The sequence below is a fragment of the Lolium rigidum genome, chromosome 4 (assembly GCF_022539505.1).
Source record: "Lolium rigidum isolate FL_2022 chromosome 4, APGP_CSIRO_Lrig_0.1, whole genome shotgun sequence".
NCBI classification, from domain to species: domain Eukaryota; kingdom Viridiplantae; phylum Streptophyta; class Magnoliopsida; order Poales; family Poaceae; genus Lolium; species Lolium rigidum.
In genome coordinates this window covers 253,130,399-253,149,391 of record NC_061511.1, presented here as the reverse complement: position 1 = coordinate 253,149,391, position 18,993 = coordinate 253,130,399, and the positions used below count along the sequence as shown (strand labels likewise).

The following is an 18,993-nucleotide window of genomic DNA, read 5'->3' as shown; positions in this document are numbered from 1 at the left end:
TCCTGAAACGGCTCTAGGCCGCGCTCAGGATTCCGTCCCGCGTCAGTTCCCATTCGAGCGACTACCCCTGGTGACGTATTCCAAGCATCGCATAACCATCAGATCGTACATATGCGGCTCAGATAAACAACCAGTACCCCCGCTGCCCGCCGTGTGTCAGATCGTGGCCGTCGCGACTCGCGCCGCCCGCCTTCCTTCAGTCCTCCTCCGCCCCGTCGTCTCCGCCCCACCTCGCCGATCCCAGCCGCCGCCATGGCGGTGCGCGCGACGCTCTCCCGCTTCCCCGTGACGCAGGACGCGCTGGACGCGTGCGGGGTCCAGTGGGGCATCTCCGTCACGCCCTTCGCCGCCGCCGACGAGCGCGGCCAGCCGCCGGCCGCCGCCGACCGCGGCGACCGCCTCCCGCGCTGCGAGCGCTGCTGGGCCTACTTCAACACCTACTGCGACGTCGAGCGCTGGGGCTGGGCCTGCGCGCTCTGCGGCACCCTCAACGGCTTCGACGACGACGCCGCGCGCCGCTACCAGCGCGCGGAGGAGCGACCCGAGCTCAGCGCCTCCTTCGTCGACTTCGAGATCCCAGGTACGTACTGCCGCCCGCCCGCCCGCCTCCCTGCTCCTGTTGCTGTCGTCTTGCGGTTTCCAGTTGGTTTCCCATGGATGGCCTTGCTTGCTTGGTGGTACAATTCTTCTGACCCCTGGATTGGATTGGGCTTGTGCAGTGGACGAGGTGGATGGCCTGCCGGCGCGGCCTGTCTATGTGGCGGCGGTGGATCTTGCTTGTAAGTCCAATTATCTTGCTTAACGCCTCGCGATCATGAAATTCTGTACTACTGGTGGAAGTTAATTTTGCCTGTGAGTTAGTACTGCTACATTTCTCATGATGTTTACCCAAGTAAGCCACCTAGAAAAGAGAAGCATATATTAAACGAGAATAGTTAAGAGCGAATGCATATAGCTCAAATTCTTGTTGAGTTGTTGCTTTATATGACCATGCTTGCGTCTTGATGCTCAGCAATCAAATTCAGTTGGATCATCAAACAGTCTCCCCGAGGTTATGCTATGATTACTCTACATGATTATTGCAAGGGTTGATTGTTGCCCTGTTTCACCGTCCTCAGGTTCTGAAGAGTTCCTGGAACTCATCAAGAGTGCGCTTCTGGCAGCCCTAGAAGGTTAGCATGCTTAACTTGCTGAATTTTTTCTTCTCAGGTCATTTTGTGCCGTTGGGTTTTCATGTTCCCCTTTGTCCTCAATTGGGTTTCTCCGTGCAACAGCTCTGATTCCAGGCTCCCTTTTTGGGCTTATGACATTCAGCCACAAGATTGGCCTGTATGATGTACAAGGTCCAATTCCCGTTGTCAAAAATGTGTTCATCCCTCCAGACTCTGAAGAAGATGGACCACCTGTTGCCCTTGAAGATGCCATGCCCCTACTTTCGTTTTTGGCCCCTGTATGTTACATAACTATGATACTGAACCTATTTCACTCGCTTCAGGTTCTGAAGAGTTCCTGGAACTCATCAAGAGCTATAGCAAGTTTTACAGGTTGGTTTAGTCAATCTCAGGATTAACGTTTGATTGTGAGCAGGTCGATACATGCAAGGAACGAATTGCCGCTGCCCTGGAGACATTACGACCTACATCTTCGTGGAGAGAGGCGCTGCTTCCGGGCAGGAAGCAGATACTGTTTTGCTTGGTGGGCGAGGTTTCGGAACAGCCATGTCTTCTCTAATTGACTACCTAAGTTCAGAGTATGGTTCTACTTTTGCTTTGGGTAAGTTAACACATCCCTTTCTGCGATTTTTAAATTGCTTCTTGTAATGTAAACAATTATGTTTCTTAAGATAATTGTATTTTGCAAAGAGTTTTCTACTTTCTGTTTTCATGCCTAACTACCGATTGTTTCTTGTTAATTTAACAACAGCTAGGGTATTTGCTTTTCTGTCTGGTGCTCCTGATTATGGAGACGGTCAACTAGATACTAGGAGATATGGTGAGCAATATGCTAGCAGAGGGGAAGATGCTGACCTTGCGTTGCTCCCTGAGCAGATACCTTTCTATAAAGATCTAGTAAGCTTCTGTTGATTTTGTAGAGAAAATAAGTTACGTTTCCTTTACTCTGTCTACCCTGTAGTGAGCTTCGTTAAATTTTGAAACAGGCAGCTGTTGCTGTTCAAGCAGGAGTATGTGTAGACATATTTGCTGTAACTGATGAATATACTGATTTGGCTTCGTTGAAGTTTTTAAGTATCGAAAGTGGTGGCTCGTTATTTCTCTATGCAAATGCCGATGATTCAACACTTCCTCAGGACATGTGAGCTTGATCTTATGACTGCCCTCGTATTTTATTTTGGAAATTCTATCTGCCTAGGTTTCTGATAAAATGCGAATGGGGTTTTCCTCAATACCTTGCATTTCTCTCTGAACAGATATCGCCTGTTGAGTCGACCCTATGCATTTGGTTGTGTTCTAAGGCTTAGAACATCTTCTGATTTTGAACCTGGCCGCTCTGTAAGCAATCAAGCCACCTATTTTCACATTATCTGTCGGATTAAACCAGTGTATATCACTGCAAAGTTTTATAAAGCCACCTTAGGTGCCACTGACTTGTTTGGTGTGGACCCATATGTCATTGATGCAATGAGTGGTATAACGGTTACTGAAATTTGATGTTTTAGACAAGGATTTGACCCTTAACTATCCATCCTTTTGCAGTATGGTCATTTCTTTCCTGATCCGCAATATGAAAATGTGCAACATATTATCTGCTGTGATTCTTTTGCTACTTATGCCTATGACTTCAACTTTACCCATGCCGATGGCTTCTCCAGGTATTTTATTTTATGTTCACCATTAGACGTAGTGGTTGCTGTTAAATAATGAGTATCTGGAATTTAAATGCATGCCAATCAACTGCCGTCTACAATATCTGATATGCCTAATGATGTGGGCCCTGCTGTTCTCTGCGATATGATATGTTAAGTTTTTTTGCATAAATTAGACTAATTCAGCATGTGTCCTGCTGTTATATTTGAGAGAAAATCCCACAATCAAATCCTTTTTGTTGCAATATTTTTTTTGTAATCAAGGTAGACACTGACACAGGGTAAGTGCAAAGAATCAAAATTTTGTCCAACTCGTTGTTCAAACTTCATTTCATATCAGCCATATGAAGTGGTGTGGAATTTAAAATCATTGTGATATCGTACATAGATGGGTAACTCTACATGCTATAAGCGGCTAATAATTTTCCGTACATGATCATATCGAGCTTCTAAAGAAAGCTTGCGCAATAAAAGCATAATTCATTTTCACTATTTGAAGAAACCTAGTTTTTGGTGGATCTTGTTAATCTAATATGCACGTGTGATACCCTTCACCAAAGGTCAGGTAATGTGATTTTCAATATTTTCAGGCACACAGAACCTGCTGTTGTACAAATTGCGTTTCAGTACAGTGTTGTTGAGCCTGTGGAGGAGGTATCAGGGAATGACCCACAGTCATATCCAAGGTACAAGACATGAGAGTTATTTAAGTTTCCAGAGATCCATCATACTTTTCAAGCTTTAACTAGCTTTTGGACGCCTTGCCTCTTGTGATAATTATATGTTTTGGGTTGTCTGAACTAATGCTTCTGCTTCAATTGAGTAGTACACCAGAGTCTTGTTAGCATCTATTTTCATTCCATCTTTAATTATTCACTTTGTTTTGGTACTTTTGTTGTTTGCAATCCTACATCTCCACAGCTACAAGTTTTTTCTGAAGAGAAGGTTGAGAATAAGGACATTGCAGTATCGACCGGCTAAGGATATCAATGAGATGTATGACAGTGTTGATCCAGAGGCTGTCCTACATATCCTTGTTCATAAGGTATATGTGCTCCCTCCTTTCACTATTCCAAGATGTTTTAGGTTTTTTTCGAAAATGCATGTATCTAGACATTTTTCAGTGCATAGGCTGATTGGGCTCACTCATTTCCGTCCATATCTATTCCACATTGAAATATCTAAAATATCCTATAATAGTGAACGGAGGGAGTAGTTTTTTAATCATGCGCATAGCTTTCTCTGAAGATATTCAGCAGGTTGAGATAGGAAAGATAATTGTATAATAAATTTTGGAGGTGATTATTGCAAGAAATATCGATAGGATTAGAAATGGTCTGCCCAAGATCATGGAGTTAATTCTGTATGGATTTCAACCAACGAGCATTCTTCTAGCTGATCTGGCCTTTTTTAAGAAAGATGCTTCGCCTTTTCATTAGTGCACGCCCTGGGAAATTACTGTTTTTTCTTATTTAGTTTTAAGGTGCATACAGTACTATTTTTTGTCATCTTAATTTGATTCTCTTCTTGAACACTGTCATCAGGTTATTTTAGTTTCATTGGAAAATGGGGTTAGAGAAGGCAGACATTCGGTGCATGATTGGCTGGCTATCCTTATAACCCGGTATAATGATGTGTTGAGATCTGATGCACGAACTCCAGAATCACACATTGATATAGACTTCTCACAATTCCCGCAGCTGCAAATGTTGCCTCAGTTTGTGTTTGCTATGTTGAGGAGCCCCCTTCTTCGCTTGCATGAAGAAGGCATCCACCCAGATTACAGGATATATCTACAATGTCTTTTCAGGTATTCTATGTTTTTTTGTAGTGCTTGCAAGTCTTGGAGAATGTCCAAAAACTTCTCTTGTGGTGATAGTTACTACAGCAAATTTTTTTTTGTTGTTCCTGTGGTCATATCTCGTGTTTTCTTGTGAATTTAATTTCTCACTTGCGAGTTTATAATTCTCCTTTAAACTGTTCTCGCAGTGCACTGGAGCCATCTTCTCTAGCAAAAGCTATATATCCAGTTTTAACTTCATACTCCTCACCTAACAAGCAAGCATTCCCACGGCACACTTTGAGCCGTGCTGCTCTAACAATGAGCGAGAGCCCGATATTTCTTCTGGATGCATTTACCAACCTTGTCGTTTATTATTCATCCGCTGCTGATCCTTCACTTCCTTTTCCTCCACCCCATGACTGTAAGTATACCACACTCTACAGTTTCTGAGGCATTTTTCTTAGTTGCATGTTTGTCTCAGCTGCTTATGTTCTTGGTATATATCCTGCAGGTCTGTTGAGAACAACGATTAATGCGCTGAAGCAGGACAGGTGTTTAACACCAAAACTGACATTTGTCCGTGGAGGAGAAGATGATTCATCATTGTTTGAGAACTATCTTATTGAAGAGCAAGATGTTGATGGTTCAGGGTTTACAACTGGTAAAGGGTTCATATCGTTCCGTGAGAGTATAAGGAATGAAGTAGCCGAAATCCTCAAGGAAGAAAGTGGCAGCTAGCCCCTGACCGCTTTGTGTCAATAGCTCTTGTTTTGACCTTACGGCGTAGACTGTAACTATTACTTAGCTGAAACTGAGAGATATAGCCATGGAGTAATAAAGAATGGAGCTGTGTTCCGATCTTAAAAGTAGTTGCTTGTGTCTAGGAATGATCTGTCAGAGATGAACTTTTTTGTTTGTGTATTCCTGTACATTTGGCACCGGTTAGTTTTCAGCCTGTGTTGTTAGTATCAAAGATGATGATGAAACACATGAATTTTACAGTAATACAAATATTCAATATCCTGCTGGTGCTTGCCCAAGATTGATCTCATCTATCTGTAGACTGTAGTAGCGCCTTCATCTTGGGTGTGTTAGGTTGCCCGCACGGGTTTTTCGGTTTTGGCCTGCCAGCTCCCGCTTGAGTGAAAACCGAGCCTAGACATGTTTGTGCATTTAGTTTGGTTGGTCACAATGTTTTTTTCGTGCAGTTTGGGCCTAATCTTTGTTTGCCGCACCAGTGACTTAGCTGGGTGCTCTAGGAAAATTAAGGTGTTTGGTTATACGCAGCAAAATCTCTCTTATGGTTACCACTTCAAATTTGGTGATGTTACCTCCTCATAGCTGACAACACCTCACAGTTTACAGCACACACAAGTCGCACATATAACACAATAAGACATGCACCTAGACATGTAACAACAGATTAGTAAGCAGGTTTTACACACATGCAATCAGGGGTTCACATAAACTCCCCGATCAAAAGCCACCAGAGGCATTCCATGCCCATGAAACAACAATGGTTAAACCCCAGATCAAAAGGCAGCACACATGCTTGAAGGTTCATCAGTTCATCATGCTAAACTACTACTCCCTCCGTTCTTTTTTAATTGACTCGAATTTAGTACAAAGTTGTACTAAATCTGAGTCAATTAAAAGAGACCGGAGGGAGTAGTAGATACAGACAGAGAGACATAAACAAGCAGGTTGTCGAGTAGCCATGGTTAGGGTAGGTGGCAGTGGAGCCGTCAGATTTGTAGATCATCACCGTCAGGCCGAAGGCCTTGATGTTGAACTGCAACGTGTCGTTATACTTGAAGATCATACTTGTGGACGATCTCCGGCGAGTTCCTCCCTAACACCATCTAGCTGCCGTGACATGCGACCTCCACCCACCCGTCACACCAGCGGCAGGCGGACACCGGCACACGCTGTGGGGCAGAGGGATCTTGATGCACTCTCTCAGGCCTGGCTGGAACGCTAGTGAAACGATGAACATGTGGAAGTCTTTCACGTCCCGTTGGACGTAGCACTGGCGAGGAATGAGGGGCATGTGCAAGTGCACGAGCTTGGGTTGGTGGCCATGGGCGTGCGGTGGCACCACAGCTGTCCGTACCCTGCACCAACGGCTTCAGCGCCTTGGTCCAAAGCTATTGCCACATTGTTTGCTCAAGGACTTCACTTACTAGGGAAAATAGAATAAATAAATAAATAATGCGCGGTTCAAGGGGAGATTGTCCTGGTACCGAGGTGGAAGATGCTAGCCCTTCCCTCACCGTGTCGCACTCTGACTTAACCACCTTGTTAGTACATAGACGAAGACGTAAGAAAAAGGGTTTACAATATAAAGGTAGTGGTGAACAAGATAATGGCACGAAACAACAAGATCATGGCACAGACCTACAAGATCATTGCTCTGACGAACATGATCATGGCAGTGACGAACAAGATGTACATGTACAACAATATATGCAACAAAACAAAAATGCGCGGCAATTGATCATGCACACACACATGAACGGAGATCATGCATAATCCGTGTATTTCCCAATTTGGAGGGTGCACAGATCTGACATGTAGACATTGGAGCCCAAATTAAAAAAAAAACAATCCAACTCTAATCTACTAGAATCTCCATCCATTCTACATTGAATGTAATAAACTAGCAATGTGGACCCCGCTTGCTTGCCGGAGTTGCAAATCAACCGGTGGTAACCGCCTTAAAAAAACCAAACCTCTTTTCGAATCTATAGGATGGAAGACCTACCGTGAAGAAATCGGGGGGGGGGGGGAGTCACAGACGATGACCTGGATCTGCCGATGAAGTTCCCCGACTCTAGGACAAAATCCACCATGACATAGTTGCAGCCGCGGGCGGAATTTCCCATGGCGGAGGTGGAGGAACGCCGAGCATGGAGGGCAACGTGTGCAGAGGAGGTGAGCGAATGGGGGTTTGTGTGGTGAGGACAGTGGAGTGGAGAGTTTAGGGGAAACGACTCGTTTCTCGCACTTGGTAGAGGATAGAGGATAGATACAACCGCGAAGAAGAAAAAGCACGCCCCAGCATCGCTCTGACCTAGATCAACACGTGTGACCAGTTCGCCCCCTCGCCCCACCGCTTACCTCCTCAGGACCCCCTCCACCCTTTGCCGCCATCCGAGGTCATCGACGGCGTCTCTCGCGCCGCGGGAGCTGAACTCGCATCTGGATGCGACCGCGGGCTGTGAGCGGTGGTGGAGGGCGATGTGACGCAGCAGTCGTGGTGGTGCCCAATCAGCTATATATGCTGCCGACGGTGCTGCAGCTCGGGACCGATCTCGGCCCGAGATAGCTCGCTCTGCGGCTGCCCGGTTGGTCCATCATGTTGTTCTTGCTGCTGCTGCCATGCTCATGTAGGTAAAGGGGGGGGGGGGAGTAAAATGGATATCTGTTTCCATTAAGAGTCATGTTGGCACCAATGGAGTCAAGGGGCAGAAGGAGTTTCTCGTTTAGATCGACGTTCTAGCCAAATTCCAGCATCGCAATATTCTTAACTTACTAGGCTGCTGCATTGAAGGTTCATTACGAGTTCATGAGTAAGAGACCTTTGTAGTGGCGGAGCTAGCCTGGGATATACCGGGGATAAAACTGAAAATATGTATCTTGGTGGGGGCCAACGCCCCCCCCCTAGAGTTGGAAAAAATTCTTATTCCCACTTATCTCTTTAATATTGTTGCACCACATTGCATTATGTAAAAGTCCCATTCCTTTGTCCTATTTAGGTGTTGAACTTTTGTTAATGTAGTTCACATTGTGTGTTTACAGATCTTGGAATGGTAAGTTTAAAAGATCACATATACGCCTTTGGTGTGATACTGCTGTAATTAATTTCTGGAAAGAATGTCACAGCCAAATCATTTCCTGAATACGGATTAGGACCAACAAGCTTATTCAAAATGGAGGCACAAAGACTACTCAACAAGTTCAAGTAATCACACCAGTCTAATGGCCTTGCTCCCGAACAGACAACCCAACCACCACGAGCATGTCTACCCTTTTTCCGATGATTTTAAATTCGTATGCATGAATGCATGGGTAACCATGATACACAATACCACAGACTCAACAATCTAAAAATAGATGCATCACCATATAGATCAAACAAAGATAACCGGAAAATATAATGCAATATGTTAAATTTAGAGCAACGTTCTCTGGTTGGATGAGATTATGTGTTGATCCATTAGTCATGTCAGTACCATGGTCTTCTTAGTAGTTCTTATTCATTGTCTTACCCGAGCTTGGTCATGTTGGCCATGATAGCCTCAACGGGAATTATCAGGCTTGAGGGTGATTCAGCTACAATTCAAGGTATGAGAAAATGCAATTCTGCTCTCACATTCCAAGTCCTAATGGGCTGAATAATTGCGAGAAATTTACGAACATTTGGTATGATGCTTCGTTGTTCGTTCCCCATCTATATTAACTCACAACAAGAAACCGACATAAAAAACATATTATATAACTCATTACAATGTAAAAAAACACCAAAATTATGTATTTTATGTCGTATTTTTATACATCATGTAAAAAACATTTTTTGTCCTTTTTTCTTATGTTCTACTCGACATGTGAAGCAAGATAAAATTTACCTGATGTAAAATTTTACGGTTGTAAAGATAGAGGGTGGGTGTACAATAACTATTATGCACCCTGGGGGTCAAATAGCGCGGCTCTCTCTCTCTCTCTCTCTCTATATATATATATATATATATGTTCTCGTGCAAACCTAGAATTCATTATTAATTTCTAAAGTTCCTGACACTTACTATTCATGGCTAGATTTTTTTCTCCTTTGTATCAGTATGAATTAAGCTTCTCACTAGTGAGTTTATAATTCTCCTGCTGGAATTTTTGGGCATTTGGCCTTTGACCCATGGCCCATTATTAAATTCTGAAACTCACACGGCCCATTCCAAAAATCAGTGGCAGCACTAGTGGGGCTAAAGTTTAGTCCCACATTGCTAGTTCGGAGAGAGTTGGAGTGGTATATAAGGTGGGCTGTTCTAGTCCTAGTAAGTGAGTGAGAAGAGAGAGAGCCCTCGCACACTCCTCCTCCGCCACCCGCCTCGCCTCGTCACGACACGTCACGACGCGCCGCTGGTTGCGGGAATCTCGCCGAGCCGAACTTATATTTTTGCTGTTTAGGAAATTAATTGTGTAATCAATTTTGAGTCATTAACGAACACGTTACTCAGCCGTTTTGCCTTCCGGTTTTTCTCGATCGTGGCTGTGCCGACTCGGACGTGGGCTGCGTCCCACGACCTTCCCGAACCGCACTACATAAGACCCTGCTCAACCCTAGCTGCCACTACTAGACGCATACGCGACTACCTATTTCCAGTTCAATGCGCCGCCGCCTTCGTCTTCCTCATCCTGTCCGTCGGCGTGCACCGACTGCCGGAATAGTAGGCCTCCGGAACCCTGCCTCTCGTGAACCTGTACGGGTGAGGGGCAATCAGGTTTTTGGGGAGCGCTCCGGCGCGACTACTGGCATCACGACGTCGTCATCAGACGACGAGTTCCTCCATACCGACAACTTCTTCCCGGACCTCAGCGACTTCTTCGGCAACCTCAACATGGGCGACAACGATGCTGCTACGAAGTATGTGATCTTGTCGTTTCTCTTTCAGTTTCTGTTAGAGTTTCTTCTTCTAGTTTTTATGGTAGATGCGATCGATTTGTCTTGTTTAGATATGATCTGTTCATCTACCTTACTAGTCTGCGCGATTAGTTTATTTGTTATTTTCGTAGTTATGATTTATCAATTACTTGTACAGATTATTTCATATGGATATTTTCTTATATATTCAACAATCCAAAAACCTGATTATAGGCAAATCAATTCAAGCAGCGTTGCTGCCGCTACTCGACCTCCCCTCTTTGATGGTATGCATTACAAGAGGTGGCGCACAAAGGCAGTTCTACTATGGTTTACAAACCTAGGCTGTTTTAGCGCCACAGATGCTAGACCTGAGGGGCCTCTCTCTGCAGAGGAGCAGGAAAAGTTTGAGAAGGTCGACGCCATGTTTAAGGCGGCCTTGTTCAGCATTCTTGGGGACAACATTGTTGACCCGTACATGGCTTTCGACCATGGTAAAGATGCGTGGGATGCGCTCGAGGCCAAATTTGGGGTCTCGGACGCTGGTGATACGTCCATTTTGCATCACTATTTTATATCATAATTTACTGTTATTCATTGATATATTTCATATTTAGAGATGATACTTATGTTATTTCACCTATTTTGCATATTTCATGATTATTGGAGAATCGCTCACCGGAGTCAGGATTCTGTTGGAAAAGCACCGTCAGAATGCAATATTTCTGAAGATCAACAACTGACGGAAATTACACCGAAGGTCTTATTTCTCCAGAAGAAGGAGCCAGCCAAAAGGAGGGGCCGAGGAGGGCCGCCATGGGCCCACCATAGGCCGGCGCGGGCTCCACCCTGGCCGCGCCGCCTTGTGGGGAGGGGGCCCACAGCCCCCTCGGCCGCCTCTCTTTCGCGTACTTCATCTACCCGAAAACCTAAGGTACTGGGGATAATCGCGAGGAGACACAGCCGCCTCTGCGGGGCGGAAAACACCAGAGAGAAAAGAGCTCTCCGGCAGGCTGAAATCCGTCGGGGAAATTCCCTCCCGGAGGGGGAAATCAACGCCATCGTCACCGCCATCGAGCTGGACTTCATTGGGATCATCATCACCATCATCTCCACCACCGTCACCGTCATCTCCACCGCTGCACCTCGTCACCGCTGTAACATCTAGGGTTGAATCTTGATTATTTCATAGGGGAAACTCTCCCGGTATTGATTACTCCTTGTTATTGATGCTATTGAGTGAAATCATTGAACCAAGGTTTATGTTCAGATTGTTATTCATCATCATATCACCTCTGATCATGTTCCATATGATGTCTCGTGAGTAGTTCGTTTAGTTCTTGAGGACACGGGTGAAGTCTAAATGTTAGTAGTGAACTATGTTGAGTAATATTTAATGGTTTGATATTTAAGTTGTGGTATTATTCTTCTAGTGGTGTCATGTGAACGTCGACTACATGATACTTCACCTTTATGGGCCTAGGGGAATGCATCTTGTATTCGTTTGCTAATTGTGGGGTTTCTGGAGTGACAGCAACCTGAACCCCCGTTGGTATATCGATGCAGGAGGGATAGCAGGATCTCAGAGTTTAAGACTGTGGTTAGATTTATCTTAATTACTTTCTTGTATTTGCGGATGCTTGCAAGGGGTATAATCACAAGTATGTATTAGTCCTAGGAAGGGCGATGCATTAGCATAGGTTCACCCACACAACACTTATCAAAACAATGAAGATTAATCAACTATATGAAGCGAAAGCACTAGACTAAATTCCCGTGTGTCCTCAAGAACGGTTGGTCATCATAAGTAAACAAACCGGATTGTCCTTTGTGCTAAAAAGGATTGGGCCACTCGCTGCAACTATTACTCTCGCATTTTATTTACTTGTACTTTATTTATCTGCTATATCAAAACCCCCTGAATACTTGTCTGTGAGCATTTACAGTGAATTCTTCATCGAAACTGCTTGTCAACACCTTCTGCTCCTCATTGGGTTCGACACTCTTATTTATCGAAAGTACTACGATACACCCCCTATACTTGTGGGTCATCAAGACTATTTTCTAGCGCCGTTGCCGGGGAGTGAAGCGCTATTGGTAAGGGAAACTTTTACTGTACGTGCTGATTTTACTTCTGCCTGCTGCTATAATTCATTATGGAGAGGTCTTCTCTTGAATTCCTATTTGGAAAATCTACTACTACTGCAAAGGTAGTGGATGAGGCGCCAAGTGAGAAAGAGGTTCCATACAAAATACCTATGAAAATTATTGAACGTGTTGTGGATAACCGCTATGAAGGGGATGGAACTATCCATCCCGGAGATCATTTACTGTTTTTACATGAATTATGCGGGTTATTCAAGTATGCAGGTATTGCTATGGATGAAGTTAGGAAGAAACTATTCTCTATATCGCTGTCTGGTAAAGCGGCGCATTGGTATAAATTGCTGAAGAAATGGGGATTCTCTTGATTGGAAGGATATTGTGCCTCTATTTTATTCAATTCTATCCTCCAAGTGAAATTCACAAAGACCGGAACCACATATATAATTTCTGGCCTCATGATGGAGAGAGTATTGCCCAAGCATGGGGGAGATTGAAGTCTTTAATGCTCAAATGCCCCATTCATGAGCTTCCTGGTAATATCATTATTGATAATTTCTATGCAAGACTTTCTTTTCAAGATAAAACCTTGCTGGATACTACTTGTTCTGGATCATTTACACGCAACAAAGAAGAGTTTAAATGGGACCTTCTTGATCGGATTCAGGAGAATACTGAAGGATGGGAGAACGACAAAGATAGAGAGTAAGGTACAAATTATGATTATGAATGCATTGAAACTTTTATGGATACTGATAAATTTCGTAATATGAGTGCTACTTATGGTCTTGACTCTCAAGTTGTTGCAAATTTTTATAAAGCTTTTGCCTCTCATTTTGAATTGCCTAGGAAGAATTTTGATAAGTATCATGAATCTTACAAAGATAAAACTGATTCACCTATAGATAAATGTGTTGAAATTAAAACTGTTGATCATATTCTTCCTGAAGCTTATATTGAAAAAACTCCTTTTCCTGCTAAAATGAAGGAGTATTCTGTTATAACTAGTGCGGTTAATAAAAGTGCAAAGAAACCTATAGAACCCGAAGAGCAAATAAAGGTTGAACCTGCTATTGCAATAGTTAAAGATCTTGTGACCTGAAAATGTAGAAGATGGTCATATCATTTTCTGTGAAGATGCTTCTAATATTGTTTCGCATCCTAATAAGTCTAGGAAAGCCAGTGTTCCTATGCTCTCTGTTAGAATTGGTGATCATTGTTATTATGGTTTATGCGACATTGGTGCAAGTATTAGTGCCATTCCTTATGAGCTTTACACGGAAATCATGCATGAAATTGGTTCTTGTGAACTTGAAGATATTGATGTGGTTATTCGGCTAGCTAATAGAGAAACTATCTCTCCTATTGGTATTGTTCGAGATGTGGAAGTTCTATATGGTAAGATTAAATATCCTGCTGACTTTTTGGTACTTGGTTCTGCTGCTAGTAAGTCTTGTCCTATTATTTTTGGTAGACCTTTTCTAAATACTTGTGGAGCCGTTATAGATTGCAAGAAGGAGAAAATTGTAACTAAATTTGCTGGTGAATCTTATGAGTTTAATTTATCTAAATTTGCCAAAACTCCTTATAAAGCTGATTTGCCTTATAATGATTTTAGAGTTGAACAGTGTGCATCTATTGCTCTTGCTCCTAATAATCCTTTGCAGCAACATTTGGAGGATAGTGAGAGTGAAGTCTTTAGGGAAGAAAGGAATGAGCTTGATGAAATTTTCCTTCGTCAACCTATTCTTAAACATGACTTGTCGGTTGAAGATGTAGGTACAACACCACCACCAAAGGAAGATCCTGTTTTTGATTTAAAACCATTGCCTGATAATCTTAAGTATGCTCATATTGATGATAAGAAAATATATCTTGTTATTATTAGTTCTAAGCTTTCGGATTTTGAGGAAGAAAGGTTATTGGAAATATTGAAGAAACACCGAGGAGCTATTGGCTACACTCTTGATGATTTGAAGGGGATTTCTCCCTCTATTTGCCAACATGCCATCAACATGGAAGATGATGCAAAGCCTATTGTTGAACATCAGCGTTGTCTAATTCCTAAGATGAAGGATGTGGTAAGGAATGAGGTATTAAAACTTCTTGAAGCAGGTATTATATATCCTATTGCTGATAGTAGATGGGTTAGTCATGTGCATTGTGTTCCTAAGAAAGGAGGAATAATTGTTGTGCCTAATGATAATGATGAGCTCATCCCTCAAAGAGTAGTTGTAGGATATAGAATGTGCATTGATTATCGAAAAGTTAATAAAGTTACTAAGAAAGATCATTACCCTTTACCTTTTATTGATCAAATGTTAGAAAGGTTGTCTGAAAATACTCATTTTTGCTTTCTTGATGGTTATTCTGGGTTTTCACAAATTGCTGTTAAAACTAAAGATCAAGAGAAAACCACTTTCACTTGTCCCTATGGAACTTATGCTTATAGGCGTATGCCTTTTGGTTTATGTAATTCTCCTGCTACTTTTCAAAGATGCATGTCTGCTATTTTTCATGGCTTTTGTGAAAAGATTGTAGAGGTATTCATGGATGATTTTTGTGTCTATGGGAATTCTTTTGATAATTGCTTGCGAAACCTTGATAAAGTTTTGCAGAGATGTGAAGAAACTAACCTTGTTCTTAATTGGGAGAAATGCCACTTTATGGTTAACGAAGGAATTGTATTGGGACATAAAATTTCTGAGAGAGGTATTGAAGTTGATAGAGGTAAAGTTGAAGCAATTGAGAAGATGCCCTATCCTAGGGATGTTAAAGGTATTCGTAGTGTTCTTGGCCATGCTGGGTTTTATAGGAGATTTATTAAAGATTTCTCTAAGATTTCAAAGCCTCTTACTAATCTTCTTCAAAAGGATGTACCTTTTGTTTTTGATGATGATTGTAAGGAAGCTTTTGAAACTCTAAAGAAAGCCTTAACAACTGCTCCTGTAGTTGAACCTCCTGATTGGAATTTACCTTTTGAAATTATGTGTGATGCTAGTGATTTTGTCTGTAGGTGTTGTTCTTGGACAGCGAGTAGATAAAAAATTGAATGTTATTCATTATGCTAGTAAAACTCTTGATGCTGCTCAAAGAAATTATGCTACAACTGAAAAAGAATTATTAGCTGTAGTTTTTGCTTGTGACAAGTTTAGATCTTATATTGTTGATTCAAAAGTTACGATTCATACTGATCATGCTGCAATTAGATACCTTATGGGAAAGAAAGATGCTAAGCCAAGGCTTATGTAATGTCCCAGGTTTCGAGACGATCGAGGGGTAGATTTTAGAAAGGGATGTGCATTGCATAGCAAATTCTGGGGAAATTTCGCGCTTTTAAACAAAAACTGCATCGAAGGGGAACAAGTTTCTCTCTCGACACCTTACAGGGTTAGGGTTTCGAGGGTGCGACAAATTTGTATCTCACTTAACTAGATTAGGGTTTTGAGTTGAGAGGGGAGAGTTTGAATCACCAATTTAAGTTGCATAATTGAATTCTAAGTTAAGATGGTTGATCAAGCTCAAACCAAATTTGAATTTGAATTTCAAATTCAAACAACAAGTTATTATCTCATAATTCAAACTTGAGATAATTTAATAAACAATCTTTAATAATCAAGATATAAATAGAACAATTAATATATAAAGCTCAATAGAGAAAAATTGGAGCTTTATTGATATTCACACAAGATACATTGTTTTTACAATATCCGAATAAAATATGAACATTACAACATATTACAAGAATTGAATGAAAATAGAAAAAGAAAAGAAAAGGAAAATTACAAATCAAAGATCTATCCTAAACACTACAAGCTAAACTTCATTAACTTGATGATCTTCATGATCAATGGAGTCACAGATTATCCCCGCACATAAACACAACAAAAGAGAGTTATGCCAAGTGGTAAAACCACTTGGCAGGTTAGAAGAATAATGAAATTGAGTAGATATGGATCAGCTTTGCCGAGCTGATCATCTCACGGCCAAGACACAAGCCGGGTACCATGAATTTGCACACACACACAGCTAGGCTGCTCACACGACGAGTGTGCATGCAAGCACACCACACACACACAAGTCGGTGAGTCACCAACGAGTTGCCGGGGCTTGTCTGTCGACCGGAGAAGGAGCAGGAGACCATATAAAACCTCCACAAGTAAACCCTAGTCAATCCATCGACAGATTGCACTCGGGTAAGTTCATCGAGAAACCAAGAACACAAGAACAGCTTGAACAGTCACTGCTGTTCAACACAATTCCACCACCACAGCACATAACCAAGAGATCAAGCTTGCAAGGAGGAGCAGGGCAAGCCAAGAACTCAACCAACAGCTGAATCCTCTACACCAACAAACCATCTAGGAGCTGGAGTGAGGTATAAACCAAATCAACCTGAGCAAAACCAAGTTTTGCTCATAAATAAGCATATGCATCTAGCACACAAGATCAACAGGGTATGATACCCAAGGTTGTGTCATCATCTGGTTATTAAACCATATGGTGCAAGCAAGAGCAGATAGGCCACTGGTGAATCATCTAAAGGGAACAACAGATATGACACTCAATGCATAACTGTAGAAATCCAGCCAGAGATGAGAGCACAAGCTAGCCTAAATACACACTTAGCACCTATAGCTATTCAAGCCATCAGACTTAGACAAAATCATTGTCTATTTTTGATTTCAACATCAAGAGCTACTGGCAATCCAATAAATGGATCACCCAGAAAGCATTTGTCCATTCACATCAAGTCAACTATGGTGGGAGCTTCCTGAGCAGCCAAGAATGGCTGCTGAGGCCACCTCAACCACAGCCAACACTTCCAGTCAACACATCATCACCCTGAGAGGGTTCAAAGAGGGGCTAGGGTTCCCAATCACTGTGGGCATCCATCTAGCTCTGTCACATTTAATTGGATGATCACAACCGCAGAAGCAGATTCACATCACTTATCCACTTCGGTAAGATTCGAGCAAATACATATAAGTGAACTAAGTAAATAAATCAAAACACCGAGCTTTGCGAGTGAACCATTGGATCACTCGCAAGCAACATCGAATGCTTAAGCCAGCAATAGTACACACCAGAGCTAAGCTCGTATGAAGCACTAACAGACCGGTGAGCACCGAGTGAATCACGGAGAGAAACACACACTTGCTCACAAGCAAACAATGATCAAGTAATCATCAAAGCATCACTTGCTCTTGCTACGAGTCACCACAGACCAAGCATAGTATCATCACAAAGCCCAGACAGTTAAGCTAACCGGATAATTGAACAACCGCATCACGAGATAAATGAATAGAGCATTTAAATTGTATCCGAAGCACTCCATCAAGGGATGGAGCCGCCAAGTCGAGTAACAATGCTCAATTGAGCCTAGTCATGTAAGTATAGTACATCGAAGAGCACACGAAATACCGGCTCTTGTAAATTTACAAGATTATGCACACACGGGATACCCTAGTGGCAAGAGTTATCATAGGAGCAAGCCGGTAGGCCATGAGCATCACCTGGATGCTCATGAGCAATCACGAGGAGGCCACGGTAGGAGTATGGCATATAACGGTAGTGCATAGAGCAAAGTTAGAAGAGCAGCGACGGCTAGCAAACCATGGCGAGCAGCAGTAAGCACATCAGAGCATAGGCAACACGAGCGAGTAGCACACGCGAGGCGCAGCAACATAGCACGAGCAGGAGCGAGGCGAGCACGAGCAGCAGGCGCACGAGTCACGGCAAGCATCTCAACATGGAGATGCAAGCCGGCCAGCTGAGCAAGGCGAAGAAGATGAGTAAGACAGAGAGAGAGAGGAAGGCGAACGCACCTGGAGCAGAAGCACCACCGCGTGCCCATGGCGGCACATCGGCACGGCCGACCAGGGCAGCGCCAGGCCGCGGCCAGGCCAGGCGTCGCGGGGCACGAACACTCCAGCACCACCACGGCGTGCCCACGGTAGCGCCATCGCGTCTGGAACCCCGGCGTGCGATGGAGTAACTCAGATCCGTGCGCCATGCGTGCAGATGTGTTGGAGGCGAGCGGTGTGGGCGACGCAGGCCAGATCGACGCGGAGGATCTGGTGCGCCGTCGAGCGGCGGTCATTTGCGACCAACCACGCCGCCGGAGCCGGCCGGAGATGGCCGGATTAGTCCGGCGACGACGACGGCGACGCGGGTCGCCGGAGCGACGGGAGAGGATTAGGGTTAGGTCGAGTGGCGCGAGGGGAAGGCGAGTGAGCGACCGCTCGGGTCGGTTGGACCCGAGCCGGTTTAGCTCAACCCGCCTGGGCCACCCTGACAGGTGGGCCCAGGGGCAAATTTGGTATTTCACAAATACCAAATAAACCAGAAACTTGGAAATTTCATAGAAATTAATTATAACTCTAAAAAAATAATTAAAAATATGAAAGTAGATCAGCAACAAATTCTCTATTTAAATAAAATATCAAAGAGAATTTTTGAATACAAATAAGAATAAGCCTTCATTTGATGAATTAAATAATCATTTAAACCACACACATAATTTTCAATAATAAAAATAAGTCCATTAATGCCTCTGGACTTCAAAACACCTTGACAACATTTCAAGGTTGTATTTATCCTAAATCCAAGTATCCCTAAGATATTCTTAGTATTTAACCTCTC

The 18,993-nt window shown here is 43.2% G+C and overlaps 1 protein-coding gene across 1 annotated transcript; it reads left to right on the top strand.

Annotated features, from left to right (window-relative positions):
* Positions 1 to 252: 252 nt before the first annotated feature.
* On the top strand, positions 253 to 5,634 carry LOC124707526 (protein transport protein sec24-like). The gene is given in 15 exon segments (XM_047239186.1): positions 253 to 580; positions 720 to 779; positions 1,119 to 1,172; positions 1,275 to 1,450; positions 1,588 to 1,648; positions 1,651 to 1,773; positions 1,924 to 2,069; positions 2,159 to 2,313; positions 2,429 to 2,510; positions 2,715 to 2,830; positions 3,415 to 3,510; positions 3,746 to 3,869; positions 4,369 to 4,634; positions 4,814 to 5,028; positions 5,119 to 5,634. Coding segments are annotated over 15 exon segments (2,229 nt in total). The 3' UTR covers positions 5,346 to 5,634.
* Positions 5,635 to 18,993: the final 13,359 nt, after the last annotated feature.